The 14,740-nt window shown below is 38.0% G+C and overlaps 1 protein-coding gene across 1 annotated transcript in view; it reads left to right on the top strand.

Moving 5' to 3' along the window:
- The window catches only part of HSPA14 (heat shock protein family A (Hsp70) member 14), a 38,872-nt gene that overhangs the window by 16,259 nt on the left and 7,873 nt on the right, over positions 1-14,740 (top strand). Inside the window, exon 10 of the mRNA XM_025445190.3 lies at positions 1,704-1,806. Coding sequence (XP_025300975.1) covers positions 1,704-1,806 — 103 coding nt within the window. The remainder of the gene's footprint in view (positions 1-1,703; positions 1,807-14,740) is intronic.

Here is a 14,740-nt window from a genome sequence, read left to right as displayed (position 1 = left end):
TGTTGTAAATTAGCAGTGGACCAGGGGTTCAGACCCAGCAAGTTTCACTCCAGAGTTCATACTTTCTATCACATCTTACCAAAGATTCATACCTGTCTTGGTTTTGTTGGTTGTCATCCATTGTCAACATTTTAAATTTTGATATGGTTTATTTAGTAAACACAAGTTTAATGTGCATAAAATTGTTTAAAATTACCTATCTTTTACATAATCCAAAACATTGGTTACGAGTAATTGGCACCTTTACCCAGAGAATCCAAAGGGAGGACATTGCCCTCCCATTTTCCTTTGCTTATTATTGACAGTAATAATAGCCACTAGTGGTTCACTGTTTAAACCTCTCAGCAACCTAACAGGTGACTTGGAAGCAGTAAAAATTTCCAGAATTACAGTATTATTTTTAGGATTCTCCTGAATGTATTTAGTTAAATTCACTCTTCATCTGGCCCTTGTACTTTAGCTTCCTCACTTCCCTAGGCTTTCCTGCAAATCTAGATCTGTGTGCCCAATACAATAGACACTAGCAACCTGTGGCTATTTAAATTATAATTAATTAGAAATAAGTAACATAAAAAATTTAATTCAAGCACTCAATATTTCATGTGGCTAATGGCTCACAGAAAATTCTATTAGCACTGCACTAGTTCTTTTTTTTTCTTTTTTAAAGATTGTATTTATTTATGGAGACAGAGAGAGAGAGAGAGGCAGAGACACAGGCAGAGGGAGAAGCAGGCTCCACACAGGGAACTCAACATGGGACTCGATCCTGGATCTCCAGGATCACAACTCGGGCTGCAGACGGCACCAAACTGCTGTGCCACTGGGGCTGCCCTGCACTAATTCTTTTAAGAGAGATTTCAAACTACAACCCAGAAGATTGAAAGGTGTTAAATTAAACTGAAATCTCTTTGTAGGCAAAGTGTTGTATATTTTTTCTATTTCTAGGATTCCTAACTTAGTGCTGACTTTGTCCAAGTACTCAGTATATGCTTGCTAATTATGGCTTAGTTACTAGCAATGAAATAGAATTTGTAATTTTTCATCAAGGAAATTTTGCCTTTATCACAAAAATTTCAACTTATGTACAGCATAAGCATAGTCTCAGGTTACAAAGAAAAAATAATGAGAAACAGTTTTTTAAACTTTTAACATAAAAATAGCAAAAGCTTCCAAATGATGATTTGGTTTGCATCTGTGGCTTTCTTAGGAATGCCATACACTGAACATTTACTTGTAGGTTTTTTTAAAGCAGCCATAGGTAAGAATCTTGTCAATTTGACATTGAATGTCTTCATACATTTGTAGGTGAATAATTTCGATGTCTCCCCCCCAACACACACACCATGGTATTACACTGTTGGATGTTAAATATCTTGTTCTGGTCATAAACCTTTTTTTTTTTTTTAAGGTTTTATTTAGTTATTCATGAGAGAGAGAGGCAGAGACACAGGCAGAAGGAGAACCAGGCTCCACGCAGAGAGCCCGATGCAGGCCTCGATCCCGGGACTCCAGGATCAGTCCCTGGGCTGAAGGCAGGCACTACAGTGCTGAGCCACCCAAGGATCTCCTCATAAACCTATTTTTAAGAAAATCATCACATTTGGTTTTGGCTTTACTCATCATAAGAAAAATTGTCATGTTTAATTGTATTAAGCCTTTTCTCTGTGTCTTTTCCTATGTGTGTGGTGTGTGTGTGTGTGCAGAGCAAGATTTGAACTTCTCTGTTCTCCACTTTTTAATAAATGTATAGAAGCAATCAGAGGACTCTTAGAACAAAGTGGATTTATAGCCGATGATATCAATAAGGTAATACTTTTATATTTTTCTTATTTATTTTTGGAGTAGTATCAGACTTAAAATTTAGGGAATAGCCCCTTGGTACTGAAATAATATTTTTTATTAATTTAAATATTTTCTGAGCTTGTGTTAATGAATAAGGAAAATTGAATTTTTTATTACTGGCTCCAATGATATGTATTTATGAATTTCCTAGCAAAAAAAGAATAATTCCTTTCCAGTATATCTTTTAATATGTAAGCAAAAGCTGATGGATATTTGCATGTTTACTATGTGCAAAACGCTCTAAGTATTTTACATGGATTAACTCCTTGAATACTTACCAGCTTTACAAGGCAGGTGCTTTTATTTATCCCCATTGTATGAGTGAACACCCCAAGGTACAGACAAATGAATAATTTCCTGGCAATCCTGTGGTTAGCGGTAGAGCCAGGATTTAACTCCCTGTAGTTCCTGAGTCTGTATTTTTTGGTTTTTTAGTTTTTTAAAAGATTTTATTTATTTATTCATGAGATACACACAGAGAGCGGCAGAGACATAGGCAGAGGGAGAAGCGGGTTCCATGCAGGAAGCCTGATGCGGAACTCGATCCCGGGACTCCAGGATCATGGCCTGAGCCAAAGGCAGATGCTCCACCACTGGGCCACCCAGGCATCCCCTGTGTCTGTTCTTAACCAGTACAACTGTACCGCTTCTCTCTGCTTGCTTGAAAATATTTTGGTACTTTCAAAGATATTCAAATTGTTAGTGTTTTCTTTTTTCACCCCAAGATTATTTCTGCTCCTTTAAAGTGTATATAAGTTTTTTTTTCATTTTCAGTATTAAAATAGTAAGTATTCATAAAAAAAATTCTAGAAGTACCAAAAGGCAACTACCACTGTTGTATTTTGGAACATTTCTAACTAATCCAATCTTTATGTACAATTTGGATTTTATTTTTTTAATATATTATGACCAGTTCCTTTCCCCATATTACTGTATAAGTTCATAAACACATTTTTAATTTAAATTCAATTAGCCAACACATAGTGTACATCATTAGTTTCGGATGTAGAGTTCAGTAATTCATTAGTTGCGTATAACACTCAGTGCTCATCACATCACATGCTCCTTAATGCCCATCACCCAGTTACCCCATCACCCACCTCCCTTCCAGCAACCCTCAGTTCATTTCCTATAGTTAAGAGTCTCTCATGCATAAACACAATTTTAAATAGATTCGTACCATTCTAGGAAAGGAAAGATATAATAGATTATTCCATTCTATTGTGTTCTATTGTGGACACTAGGTTGGGTCTCCCTGTCTTCTAAGCAGTGATGCCCATCTTTGAACATCAGCTTTTACCATAATTGGGGTGGATTCCCATTGTAAAATTACTGAGTTGAGCATAAATAGCATAAGACTATTTTTACCTTCAATTAATTTCTAAGAGTTGCACTAATTAATACTCATGTCAGCAATACCTAAAGATGTGCATTTTACCTTGCCAACTCTGAGTCTTTTTTTTTTTTTTTAAGATTTTATTTATTTATTCATGAGAGACCAAAGAGAGAGAGACAGACACAGGCAGAGGGAGAAGCAGGCTTCATGCAGGGAGCCCAATGTGGGACTTGATCCCAGGACTCCAGGATCACGCCCTGAGCCAAAAGCAGATGCTCAACTGCTGAGCCACCCAGGTGTCCCTGAGTCTTATTATTTAAAGATAAATTTTCCATTGAATTGTTGAAAAAAGATAGGTCTTCTTATTTTATTGACATTTAGAGGACTCTTAAATGTTTAATTTTATATTTCCTTCTGTGTACTTCATATTTTTTACCTACTTAATGATTTAAATCTTAGGGTTTTAAAAAATGTATTTGCACAAATGCTTTACATATCAAAATATTAACTAATTTACTGCAGTCTTCTTTTGAACCATGTACTTTACTGCTTAATTTTGGCCAACTGAAGGAAAGTGGATATTTGACATATAAAAGTTTCATTTATTTTATTTTTATTTTGTCAAATACTTTACATATTTATTCATGAGAGAGAGAGAGAGGCAGAGACATAGGCAGGGGGAGAAGTGGGCCCCCTGTGGAACTCGATCCCAGGACCCCGGGATCATGGCCTGAGCCAGACACTTAACCATTGAACCATCCAGGCACCCTCATTTATTTATTTAAATCTGTTGGTCTCGTTTTTTCAGGTGCTTCCAGGTTTATAAATTCCATCTCTGTTCAGATGTATGACAAACATTTAATATTGTTTTCCTTTAATTTGTCTATAGTTTGAAAGTTTTTATATTGTAACTATTGTGGTATACATTGTATAGTGCAGATTGGATTTTTTTTGTTGTTGTTCTTTGGGTGGTTTTCTTTGCAATTTAGTTCAAGAAGGTTTTGTTTTGTTTTGTTTTGTTTTGAACACTTATAATATGCCAGACATTGTGCTAGTGCTTGGGGCCTTGGGCTGGATCATGGAGAATAAGACATGGTATATTGATAGCAAGGCAGCAACGGAAATGAGTAGGTTTGGAGACAGACCCGCCTGACCTGGAAGTTTCATGGTTCTAATAGTTCCGGAGTGGGCTTAATTTCCAAATCACTTAATTTCCTGAGCTTTCTCTCTTCTTATGAGGGGGTGATAATACTTACAAGTGATTAGTATTATAACTTATTCTACAGGGTTGTTACAAGAGAGTTAAGAAAAATATCATGTGTAATATATTGTAAGTAAGCAATTAATGTAAGTTCTCTTCATTCATTCATACAGCTCTGACATTTAAATATCACAAATGGTATAGTTCTCAATTGCTGGAATTCAGGTCGAATATATTCTTAGGATTAAGAGTGTTGTTAAAGATCACTCCCAGATATTTCTAAAATAAAGACTTTTAAGAACTTAAAAACAGAGTTTTCTTTTTAGTTTGTTGACCTTCTTACAGTAACAAGCCCCAAATCTCAGTGGTTTTCTACAGTAAACAATTTTTTCTCACTTCTCATGTGAGCTGCTGAAGGTGGCTATAGGTCTGTTGCTATGGCTCTCTTCTGTGTGCTTCCCATTCTGTGACCCGGGCTAAAGGGGGCAGCTAGCTCTCTGGGACATACATTTTTCATGGCACAAGGGAAGGAAGGATAGAGTTTGCAAAAAGATGCATGGCTTTAAAAAAACTTCTACTTAGATACAGTATGCTTCACCTGCGGTCGGCCAAAACTAGACACAGGGCTGGGCCTGACAATGGGGCAGGGGAATCTGCTCCGCCTGCAGAGAGGCAGAGTTGGGGCAGTGGTAATGGGTGGGGATGTGTAATCCTCTTAGTGGGAAGGAGGAGGGAATAATTGGACTTCTACTTGCCCTAAAACATTTAATCCACAGAACAGCAACATGAGGTAGGCACCGTGATCTCCATTTTCAGGTGAGAAAACCAAGAGGTTTCCAAACAGGTGAAGCACATAAGTGGTGGAGGTGGGACTGGAGCCCAGGCAGTCTGCCTCCATAATCGAAGATCTTTCTTCACTCATGGCTATGCCCATTGCCTTTCTCATCTTAGGGTCAGAAAGTCTCATCTTAGCAGGATTTGTTTTTTTTTTTTTGTTTTTTTGTTTTTTTTCAGAAGAAATCCTCTGATCTCTTGCTTGAGAAGGACATGTCTGGTTTCTGGCCTGCTCAAAACAGGAGCCTCAGGGTTCCTGTTCCTTAATCTGCACACTTCGCATGTTCTGCCTGTTTTCAGCACCATGCCCACTCCTGCCCCATGCTGTATGCTTGTACCCACATCCCATACCTTGTCCAAACCTCCATCCCTGCATGTGGGAGAAGGTGCTCTCGGCCCCCTGTCTGAATTAGGGGAGGGCTTTGGAGAGTCCAGTCACTCTGTGTGTATCCTCTCTGCCAGTCATCCTGCTTTCACATCTGTGCTTCACCCTCCCTTCCTGTGGTGCTTGGTGCTTCCAAGACCTAAGCCACACTGGGATTCTGTGCACGTGAAACCACCTTGTCGTCTCCTTGGTCCCCTTAAACTTAATCTACTTTAAGACAAATCCCTCTGTTTTCCAGCTTCCAGAATTTGTTGAAATTTCAAACTCAAGATCTTATTCCCATTTGTTTTAGCATTGTGCACTTATATCTTAAATTTATTTACTGTCAGTTTAATGGGCTTTTTGGAAGAACACATAAATAAATTGATGTGATTTTAATCCCTCCATTTTAATCTAGCTCCCATACTCTACAGCTGCAACTTTAGCTGCATGGTATTTGATTGGTATTATGGTATTGACATACCACAATTTATAAAACCAATTCTTTGTTTTGGTTGGATAGGTGATTTTGGTTTTATAAACAGCAGTCTTGTGGCTTTGTGAACATCCTTAATTTCCTTAGGATAAAATCTAGGAGTAAATCCCAAATTTTAAAGCTTTTAGTATTTACCACCAAATTGCTCACCTGAAAGCAATTTACTTTCCAAGCAGTTGTAAACCTTCATTATTAACATAGCAATTTTTTAAAATTCTCTTTATTCATACTTCTTTTTCTAGAGGACATTAGAATTATTTTTTCAACTTCCTACATAAAATCCCATTGTAATTTTGTTAGTTTCATTAAGACTGTGAGAGTCACTTGTGCTCTCTCTCCCGTTTGCTTTGTGTATGTCTCTCTCCAATGAATTAATTAATTAAATCTTTAAAAAAATGAAAAATTTGGGATGGTGTAGTAACTTTACAGTATTTCGTTTTCCTAACTATGAAGTTGATATGTCTCTGTTTAGATCTTTAATACTTTAAGTTTTGTGTTTTCTTAGCATTTGCATTAAATTATTGCTATATGTGCTGTCAGATTTCTGGTTATTGTGAATGAGTTGTCATTTATACTTTTGTTTTCTAATTTGTTTTCACTGATAAGTGGAATATTTACTGGATTTTGCTTATTTGTATCTTACATTTTGCCATTCTTTTTTTTAAAGATTTTATTTATATGAGAGAGAACAAGCCAGAGCAGGGTGAGGGGCAGAGAGAGAAGGAAAACCAGACTCCCAATGTGGGGCTCCATCCCAGGACTCTGGGATCATGACCTGAGCCAAAGGCAGACACTTAACTGTCTGAACCACTCAGGCACCCCTATATTTTGCCAATTCATGAACCCTTGGTATTAAGTTTTCTAGAAATTCCTAGGCATGCATTTAAATTAATTTACTGATTAATCCACAACTAATTATTGAGCACACCTATTCTGTGCAAGCAGGTTCTAGGCACTTTGGATATAGCACTAAGTGTAATGAAGTCTTTGCCTTCATAGAACTTCTAGTAGGAATATTCAGGTAATGTATAAAACATATAAGGAAAATAATGCCCAGTTATGATAACTGTTAGGAAGAAAAATAAAGCAAGATAAGGGCATAGCTAGTGACAAAGGGTGATTTTTCATTTAAGAGTTCCATATAAGGAGTGGCTTTTGATCAGAGACCTGAATGAAGTGGAGGAACTAGCTATGTGCGTATCTGCCAGTTCCTAGGCCTTGGGAACAGTGACGTGAGAGGAGCTTGCTGTGTTTAAAGAGGAGCAGTGAGGGTAGTAGGTGTAGCTGAGTGGACCAGGGAGAGATGGTAGTAAGGGAGCTAAGGACCAGATCAGAACAGCATGGATGTCTCTAGCTGTAGGAACAGGAGTACAGTGTGGTTAGACATGTGAGTCTGGGTTTTAGGAGAGTTTTGAGCTGGAGATCTACATTCATCACATTCATCAGTGCCTGTGTGCCACTTAGAGCCATAACTGGATGAAATAGAGCCACAACAACGATGAGACCTCAGGATGGGGACCAAGGCTCTGGACATTTACAAGCCAAAAGGGGAAATAGCACAGAGGATTTAGGACTAGCCGGTGAGGAAACACGAGAACCAAGAGACAAGTAACACTGTCTGGGTTAGGGAAGGAAAGGTCACTTGTCCTGTGCTATTGGAAGTCCAATAGGTGAGGCTCGAGAATTGACCACTGGGCTTGACAATGTGCAAGTGCCTGGTAATAGCAGTTTTAGTGGAGTTATAAAGAGAAACATGTTACTGGAGTGAGTTAAATAAAGAATAGATGGTAGGATCATGGATACCACGAGTAAAGAGAACTCTCTTGAGAAGTTTTTCTATAAGGGCAGCAGGAAAATGCCATGGTAGTTGAGGTGGGCTGTGAGTTCTGGAAGAGGGTTATACATTAGTGGTGATATTTTCTCAAATATGTATCTCTCGCTTTTTTATATATACTTGGTTGCCTTGGTCAGAACTTCCTTCTTTTATTCTCTTTTTTAGGAGAATATTATTATTAGTCTTTTAACGAAAAATGTGATTACTGGTACTTGGGTTGAAATAGATTCTCATATTAAGCATTTCTTTTTTCCTATTTTTAAAGGGGTTTTATTATGAAATAGGTGGTGAGTCTTCACAAATGTATTTTCTGGATACCTGCAAGGCAATCTTATGGTTTTCTTTATATTTGTCTTAGAGTTAGATGATAATATATTGATAATTTCCTAATGTGGAACTGTATTCCTGAGATAGACCTCATGTGGTTATGAAGAAATGTTCTTTTATATGTTGCTTAATTTTCTGTGATTATTTATTTATTATTTTCACCTTATTTTATGTGGGTTAGCAGGAAGGAACAGATGGTGTATTTCAGGTTTCCCTACCTTAACCATATTGTCTGAACAAAGTAACCCCTTTTAACATCAGATACTTAAAAGAGGAATGGTCCTGCTTTTTTATGTCATTGGTCTAAGAAGTGCCTTAGCTACTGGCCTCCAACTCATACTCTCATCCCTGCATGATGAGTTTTCCATGGTTTCTCCTGAACTATTGCTTCTCAGTAAGGCCCCAGGGTTTCTATTGAGGGACAGTGAGAGGCATATGGGTGAGTCTCAAGCATTGTTCAAATAAGAAGCATATTGTAAGCTGGAGGCACAGCTTGGTCCTTCTCTCATCCTTCTCTCATCTTTTCCTGCCCTTACCTCCCTTCTTCTATCTACACAATATGACCTGCTCCTTCCTTTTAATGGTCTACCATGTCCAAGTTGTAACTTTATAAGCAGAGGAAATTAAGTTTTCTCTCTCTCTCTTTAAAAACAACAACAAAACATCCTGAGACATGTTCAAAGAAATAAGGGCATTAACCCTTTTTGGCTCAATTGCTTGAACTTTGACAAAATACCACAATATATCTGATTCATTTACTCAGAATAATACCTTCTAAACCAAAACTTCCAGTACTTTACTTTATTCCAGATAATATAATCATACACAGTGTTCTTCAGGAAAGAGGCTAATATTACCTTCCTTTTCTTCATAGCCTTAAGCACTGTGTGGGAGAGGTTACACGCTCTAGGAGTTGTAGGGGCCAGTCATGAACATGAGTAAAGTTGTCAGGTATAGAAAAACACAACTGCCAGAAAATATCAATCTGAACTCAGTATAAAAATACAAATATCCTATAGTAGAGGTAACATTTTAAATTCCACCTTGAAAAAAAAAATAGATCGACAAATAGAAATATTTAATAATTAATGTTCTTTTACCTAATTTCTCTAGATTTGGAACCTGACACCCTTTTGCTTCTGTTCCACAATGTCAGTGTCAGATCTTACATTTTTGTTATGTTTGGCATAAAATTCAGCCTTAAATCCTTTAACTAGAAGTAATATTTCATTTTTTTCATTTTTATCATAAGAAATACCTGTTCACAAAATAGATTTCTTTCGGGATACCTGGGTGGCTCAGTCCATTAAGTGTCTGACTTGGGCTCAGATCATGACCTCAAGGTCCTGGGAGTAAGCCCTGCGTTGCCTCCATGCTCATCAGGGAGGCTGTTTATCTCTGTCCATCTCTCTTTGCCCCACCCCCCACTTGTGCGTGCGCTCTCTCTCTAAATCTTAAAATAATAGGTTTCTCTAAACAAGGACAGAATGTTTGTACACTGGTTTTTTAAAATATATATTTAACATAACTAAAGATACATGTAGGATTCTAAAATGAATCTTTAACCACATAATGTGGGAATATGATTTTAGGTTGTCACTTTCATATCTGTAAGCTAAGTTCAACATAAGAAAGTATGCAGATCCCTTGCCAAGTAGGTTTCCACAGTATTCATTTCATTTCTCTAGGAGTGAGGAAATCATATCTTTTACAGGGACAGAAGTATTGGTAGTTCTTATGCAGAATGTAATGTCAGAAAGATAACGTTTGGTCCCTCATACCTGATGCACCAGGGCTAAGATTTTCCCCACAGATGATATGAAAAAAAGATCGAGGGATCCCTGGGTGGCGCAGCGGTTTGGCGCCTGCCTTTGGCCCGGGGCACGATCCTGGAGACCCGGGATCGAGTCCCACGTCGGGCTCCCGGTGCATGGAGCCTGCTTCTCCCTCTGCCTGTGTCTCTGCCTCTCTCTCTCTCTCTCTCTCTCTCTGTGTGTGACTATCATAAATAAATAAAAATTTAAAAAAAAAAAAAAAAAAAAAAAAAAAAAAAAGAAAAAAAGATCGATTTCTTTCTGCACATAAACTATATGAATATCTTTAAGTACTCCACCACAGTTAAGCTGTGTAGCAGCCAGGTAGGACAGCGGGTTGAATGTACCATACCATTCTTCAAAAAAGAAATATATTCCCCACCATTTTTCTTCAAACACACAACAATCCTCTTGGTCTCTCTTTTCCTACTGGATTAAGAGATGGGTTTAAAGAGTTTGAGGAGTTTCACATTAAACTCTTTATTGTCATAGTGCTCGCTTTGGCAGCACATATATACTAAACTCTTTATTGTCACAGACACAAGAGCAAAAATGTGATTATAAATGGCAAGTGACCACTAAGCTGGTGTGAGGGCCACAGGAGGTAGTGGTTGGCCTGCTACATAAGACAGAGCTGTCCTAGTCCAAAAGTTCCTGGCCACCTACTGATTACTGCCTTTCAGGGATGCAGGCTAGTGCTACTAAAGCCTTTGACTTTCTGAGAGACTCTGAAATAGGGATTTTAAATAAATTTTACTGTTTATTTTGAATTGGTTTTATATTTGCACAATTCAAAGTGCAGAGGCTTCCCCCCGTCTCCCCAACCACTCAGTCTCTTTCCCTCCCTGGAGGTAACTAATATTACTGATTTTTTGTGAGCCCTTCTGGAGATATTTTTACAAGTAGTGTTTTGATTTTTTTCTTTTTTTTTTTTAAATCTGCTTAAATATTAGTAACTAATTCAGAACTTTTAAAAATACTCTGTAAAGAGGTAAAACATCTTGTATGATAAAAGGTGCAAGTTGCTACATTGCACCCTCCATTTCAGAGAGTTTTGTTTTATTGGTATTTGTTTTTATGGTTTTGTTCTTGGGTTATCAGATGCTCATAAGATGAATTTTATATCTTTTCATCTTCTGAAGTATTCCATGGATATTCTCTGTTCCTCACACATTCCAAAGAAACTTTCATCATTTCTCTTTACTTCTTTAATTTTGAATTGAAGAATTTTGTAGACCTATTTCAGGATGATTTCTTAAATTTTTAACATTTGACTTTGTATAATCATAATTTTTAATTTTTGTGTATCTTTTGATACCAAGATTTTAAAGTACAGAGAAATTTTTGAAATCTGGACAATTTCTCTATTTTTTCCTTGAGTTTTTCTGTTTTTTGCTTTCCTAGATTTGACATATTTATTTTTTCTCCAACTCCTGCCACTACTACCCCAAAAAAAACTTTAGGTCATGTTTTTTTCTTTTCTAGGTTGGTTTATGTCTGATTTTCTCTTTATTTCTTTCAGTCTTTCCATACACTTTCATTATTCTTACACTGCAATTTATTCCTTCCGTTGTTTTTTCCCCTAATAAAAAATTTAACTACAATCTCACTTCTTTTTTTTTAAAGTAATAGAACATTTTTATTATTTTTTTTTATTTTTTAAGATTTTATTTATTTATTCAGAGAGAGAGAGAGAGGCAGAGACACAGGCAGAGGGAGAAGCAGGCTCCATGTAGAGAGCCTGACATGGGACTCGATCCCGGGACTCCAGGATCATGCCCTGGGCTGCAGGCGGTGCTAAACCGCTGCGCCACCGGGGCTGCCCTACAATCTCACTTCTTTTTTTTTTTTTTTTTTTTAATTTTTACTTATTTATGATAGTCACAGAGAGAGAGAGAGGCAGAGACACAGGCAGAGGGAGAAGCAGGCTCCATGCACCGGGAGCCCGATGTGGGACTCGATCCCGGGTCTCCAGGATCGCGCCCTGGGCCAAAGGCAGGCGCCAAACCGCTGCGCCACCCAGGGATCCCCACAATCTCACTTCTTAATAATTTTGGTTTTATTCCACAAGTTTTGACAGATATTATTTTCTTTATTTTTAGGATAATCTGACTTTTTAAAAAATTTTTGTTGTTTAGATTCATGTTTGGTTTTTTTTTTAAGATTTTATTTATTCATGAGAGACACACAGAGAGAGAGAGAAGAGAGAGAGGCAGAGACACAGGTAGAGGGAAAAGCAAGCTCCATGCAGGGAGCCTAATGTGGGACTTGATCCTGGGACTCTGGGATCACGCCCTGAGCCGAAGGCAAACAGACGCTCAACTGCTGAGCCACCCAGGCATCCCAAGATTCATGTTTTTAATACCCAAGTAATTAAGATGGTTTGATTTTTTTAATAGCTTTGGTTTTTTAACAGTCTTATGAAATTACTGTGAGAGTTATATTTGAAAAGCCTTTAGTAAGAGAAGTTATTTATGTTCAAAATATGTATATTCTATTAAAATTTAAGTGTCAGGAACACCAAGGTGACTCAGTGGTTGAGCGTTTGCATTTGGCTCAGGTCATGATCCCAGGGTCCTGGGATCAGGTCCCACATCGGGCTCTCCACAGGGAGCCTGCTTCTCCGTCTGCCTATGTCTCTGCCTTTCTCAGTCTCTCATGAATAAATAAGTAAAATCTTTAAAAAATAAAATTTAAGTCGCAAAAGAAATCTCATGCTACAAACTAGATGTTTAAACAAGTTATTTAAATTAGAATTTGCTGGTTACTGTCAGCATTAATGGTAACACATTCTTAATATTTTTTACTTTTTCAATGAAAATTCCAAAAGCTAAGATTTTCTAGTTTGTTTTTTTTGCATAGCATCACTTATTTGCTTCTCTTTTTTTTTTTTTTTTAAGATTATTTATTTACTTATTCATGAGAGACAGAGAGAGAAAGAGGCAGAGACACAGGCAGAGGGAGAAGCAGGCTCCATGCAGGGACGTGGGACTGGATCCCGGGATTCCAGGATCACGCCCTGGGCCGAAGGCAGGCACCAAACCACCGAGTCACCCGAATATCCCCAAATTGATTCCTTTTTTTTTTTTCTTCAAGATTTTATTTATTTATTTATTGATGAGAAACAGAGAGGGCGGGGCAGAGACACAGGCAGAGGGAGAAGCAGGCTCCACGCAGGGAGCCCGACGCAGGAGCCCGAATTGCTTCTTTTTTTTTTTTTTTTAATTTTTTAATTTATTTATGATAGTCACAGAGAGAGAGAGAGAGAGGCAGAGACACAGGCAGAGGGAGAAGCAGGCTCCATGCACCGGAAGCCCGACATGGGATTCGATCCTGGGACTCCAGGATCGCGCCCTGGGCCAAAGGCAGGCGCTAAACCGCTGCGCCACCCAGGGATCCACCCGAATTGCTTCTTAATAAAGCTTTTTGATGATGAATATGAGAAATTCAAAAGAGCATACATATTCTACATTTTTATTCTCATGGTATTTGCCTGTGATCATAAAATTTTAGAGAAGACTTATTTTTCTTGCCTCCAAAACAGACTTTTTAAGGAAGTCTTAGGGAACTTTGCTCAACTACAAGGCTTTTCTTTTTTTCTTTGTTTCACTCAACTGATACTCCTCATGCCCTCCCCTGAAGATCAGTATGGTATTACTCCTCATTTCACACCTAATGTTAAAGAAGCCTAGTTTTCATCAGTTGATCCTTTCCTCTGACACATTGAGCTTTGAGAACATCCATGAAAAGACTCCAAAATAAGTAATTATTATTTTTTTAATAATAAATTTATTTTTTATTGGTGTTCAATTTACCAACATACAGAATAACACCCAGTGCTCATCCCCGTCAAGTGCCCCCCTCAGTGCCCGTCACCCATTCACCCCCACCCCCCGCCTTCCTCCCCTTCCATCACACCTAGTTCGTTTCCCAGAGTTAGGAGTCTTTATGTTCTGTCTCCCTTTCTGATATTTCCCACACATTTCTTCTCCCTCCCCTTATATTCCCTTTCACTATTATTTATATTCCCCAAATGAATGAGAACATACACTGTTTGTCCTTCTCTGATTGACTTACTTCACTCAGCATAATACCCTCCACTTCCATCCACGTTGAAGCAAATGGTGGGTATTTGTCGTTTCTAACGGCTGAGTAGTATTCCACTGTATACATAAACCACATCTTCTTTATCCATTCATCTTTCGATGGACACCGAGGCTCCTTCCACAGTTTGGCTATTGTGGACATTGCTGCTATAAACATCAGGGTGCAGGTCTCCTCCCCATAAAAGTCAGGGATTTCTTGTCTCTTGCTGCTTTAAGGATCTTCTCTTTATCTTTGGAATTTGCAAGCTTCACTATTAAATGTCGAGGTGTTGAACGGTTTTTATTGATTTTAGGGGGGGAATCTCTCTATTTCCTGGATCTGAATGCCTGTTTCCCTTCCCAGATTAGGAAGGTTTTCAGCTAGAATTTGTTCAAATACATATTCTGGCCCTCTGTCCCTTTCGGCGCCCTCGGGAACCCCAATTAAACGTAGGTTTTTCTTTCTCAGGCTGTCGTTTATTTCCCTTAATCTATCTTCATGGTCTTTTAATTGTTTGTCTCTTTTTTCCTCAGTTTCCCTCTTTGCTATCAACTTGTCTTCTATGTCACTCACTCGTTCTTCCACCTCGTTAACCCTCGTCGTTAG

The sequence above is a fragment of the Canis lupus genome, chromosome 2, assembly GCF_003254725.2.
Source record: "Canis lupus dingo isolate Sandy chromosome 2, ASM325472v2, whole genome shotgun sequence".
NCBI lineage: Eukaryota > Metazoa > Chordata > Mammalia > Carnivora > Canidae > Canis > Canis lupus.
Note: the sequence above shows the minus strand (reverse complement) of the source record. Positions and strands in the feature narration are given on the sequence as shown.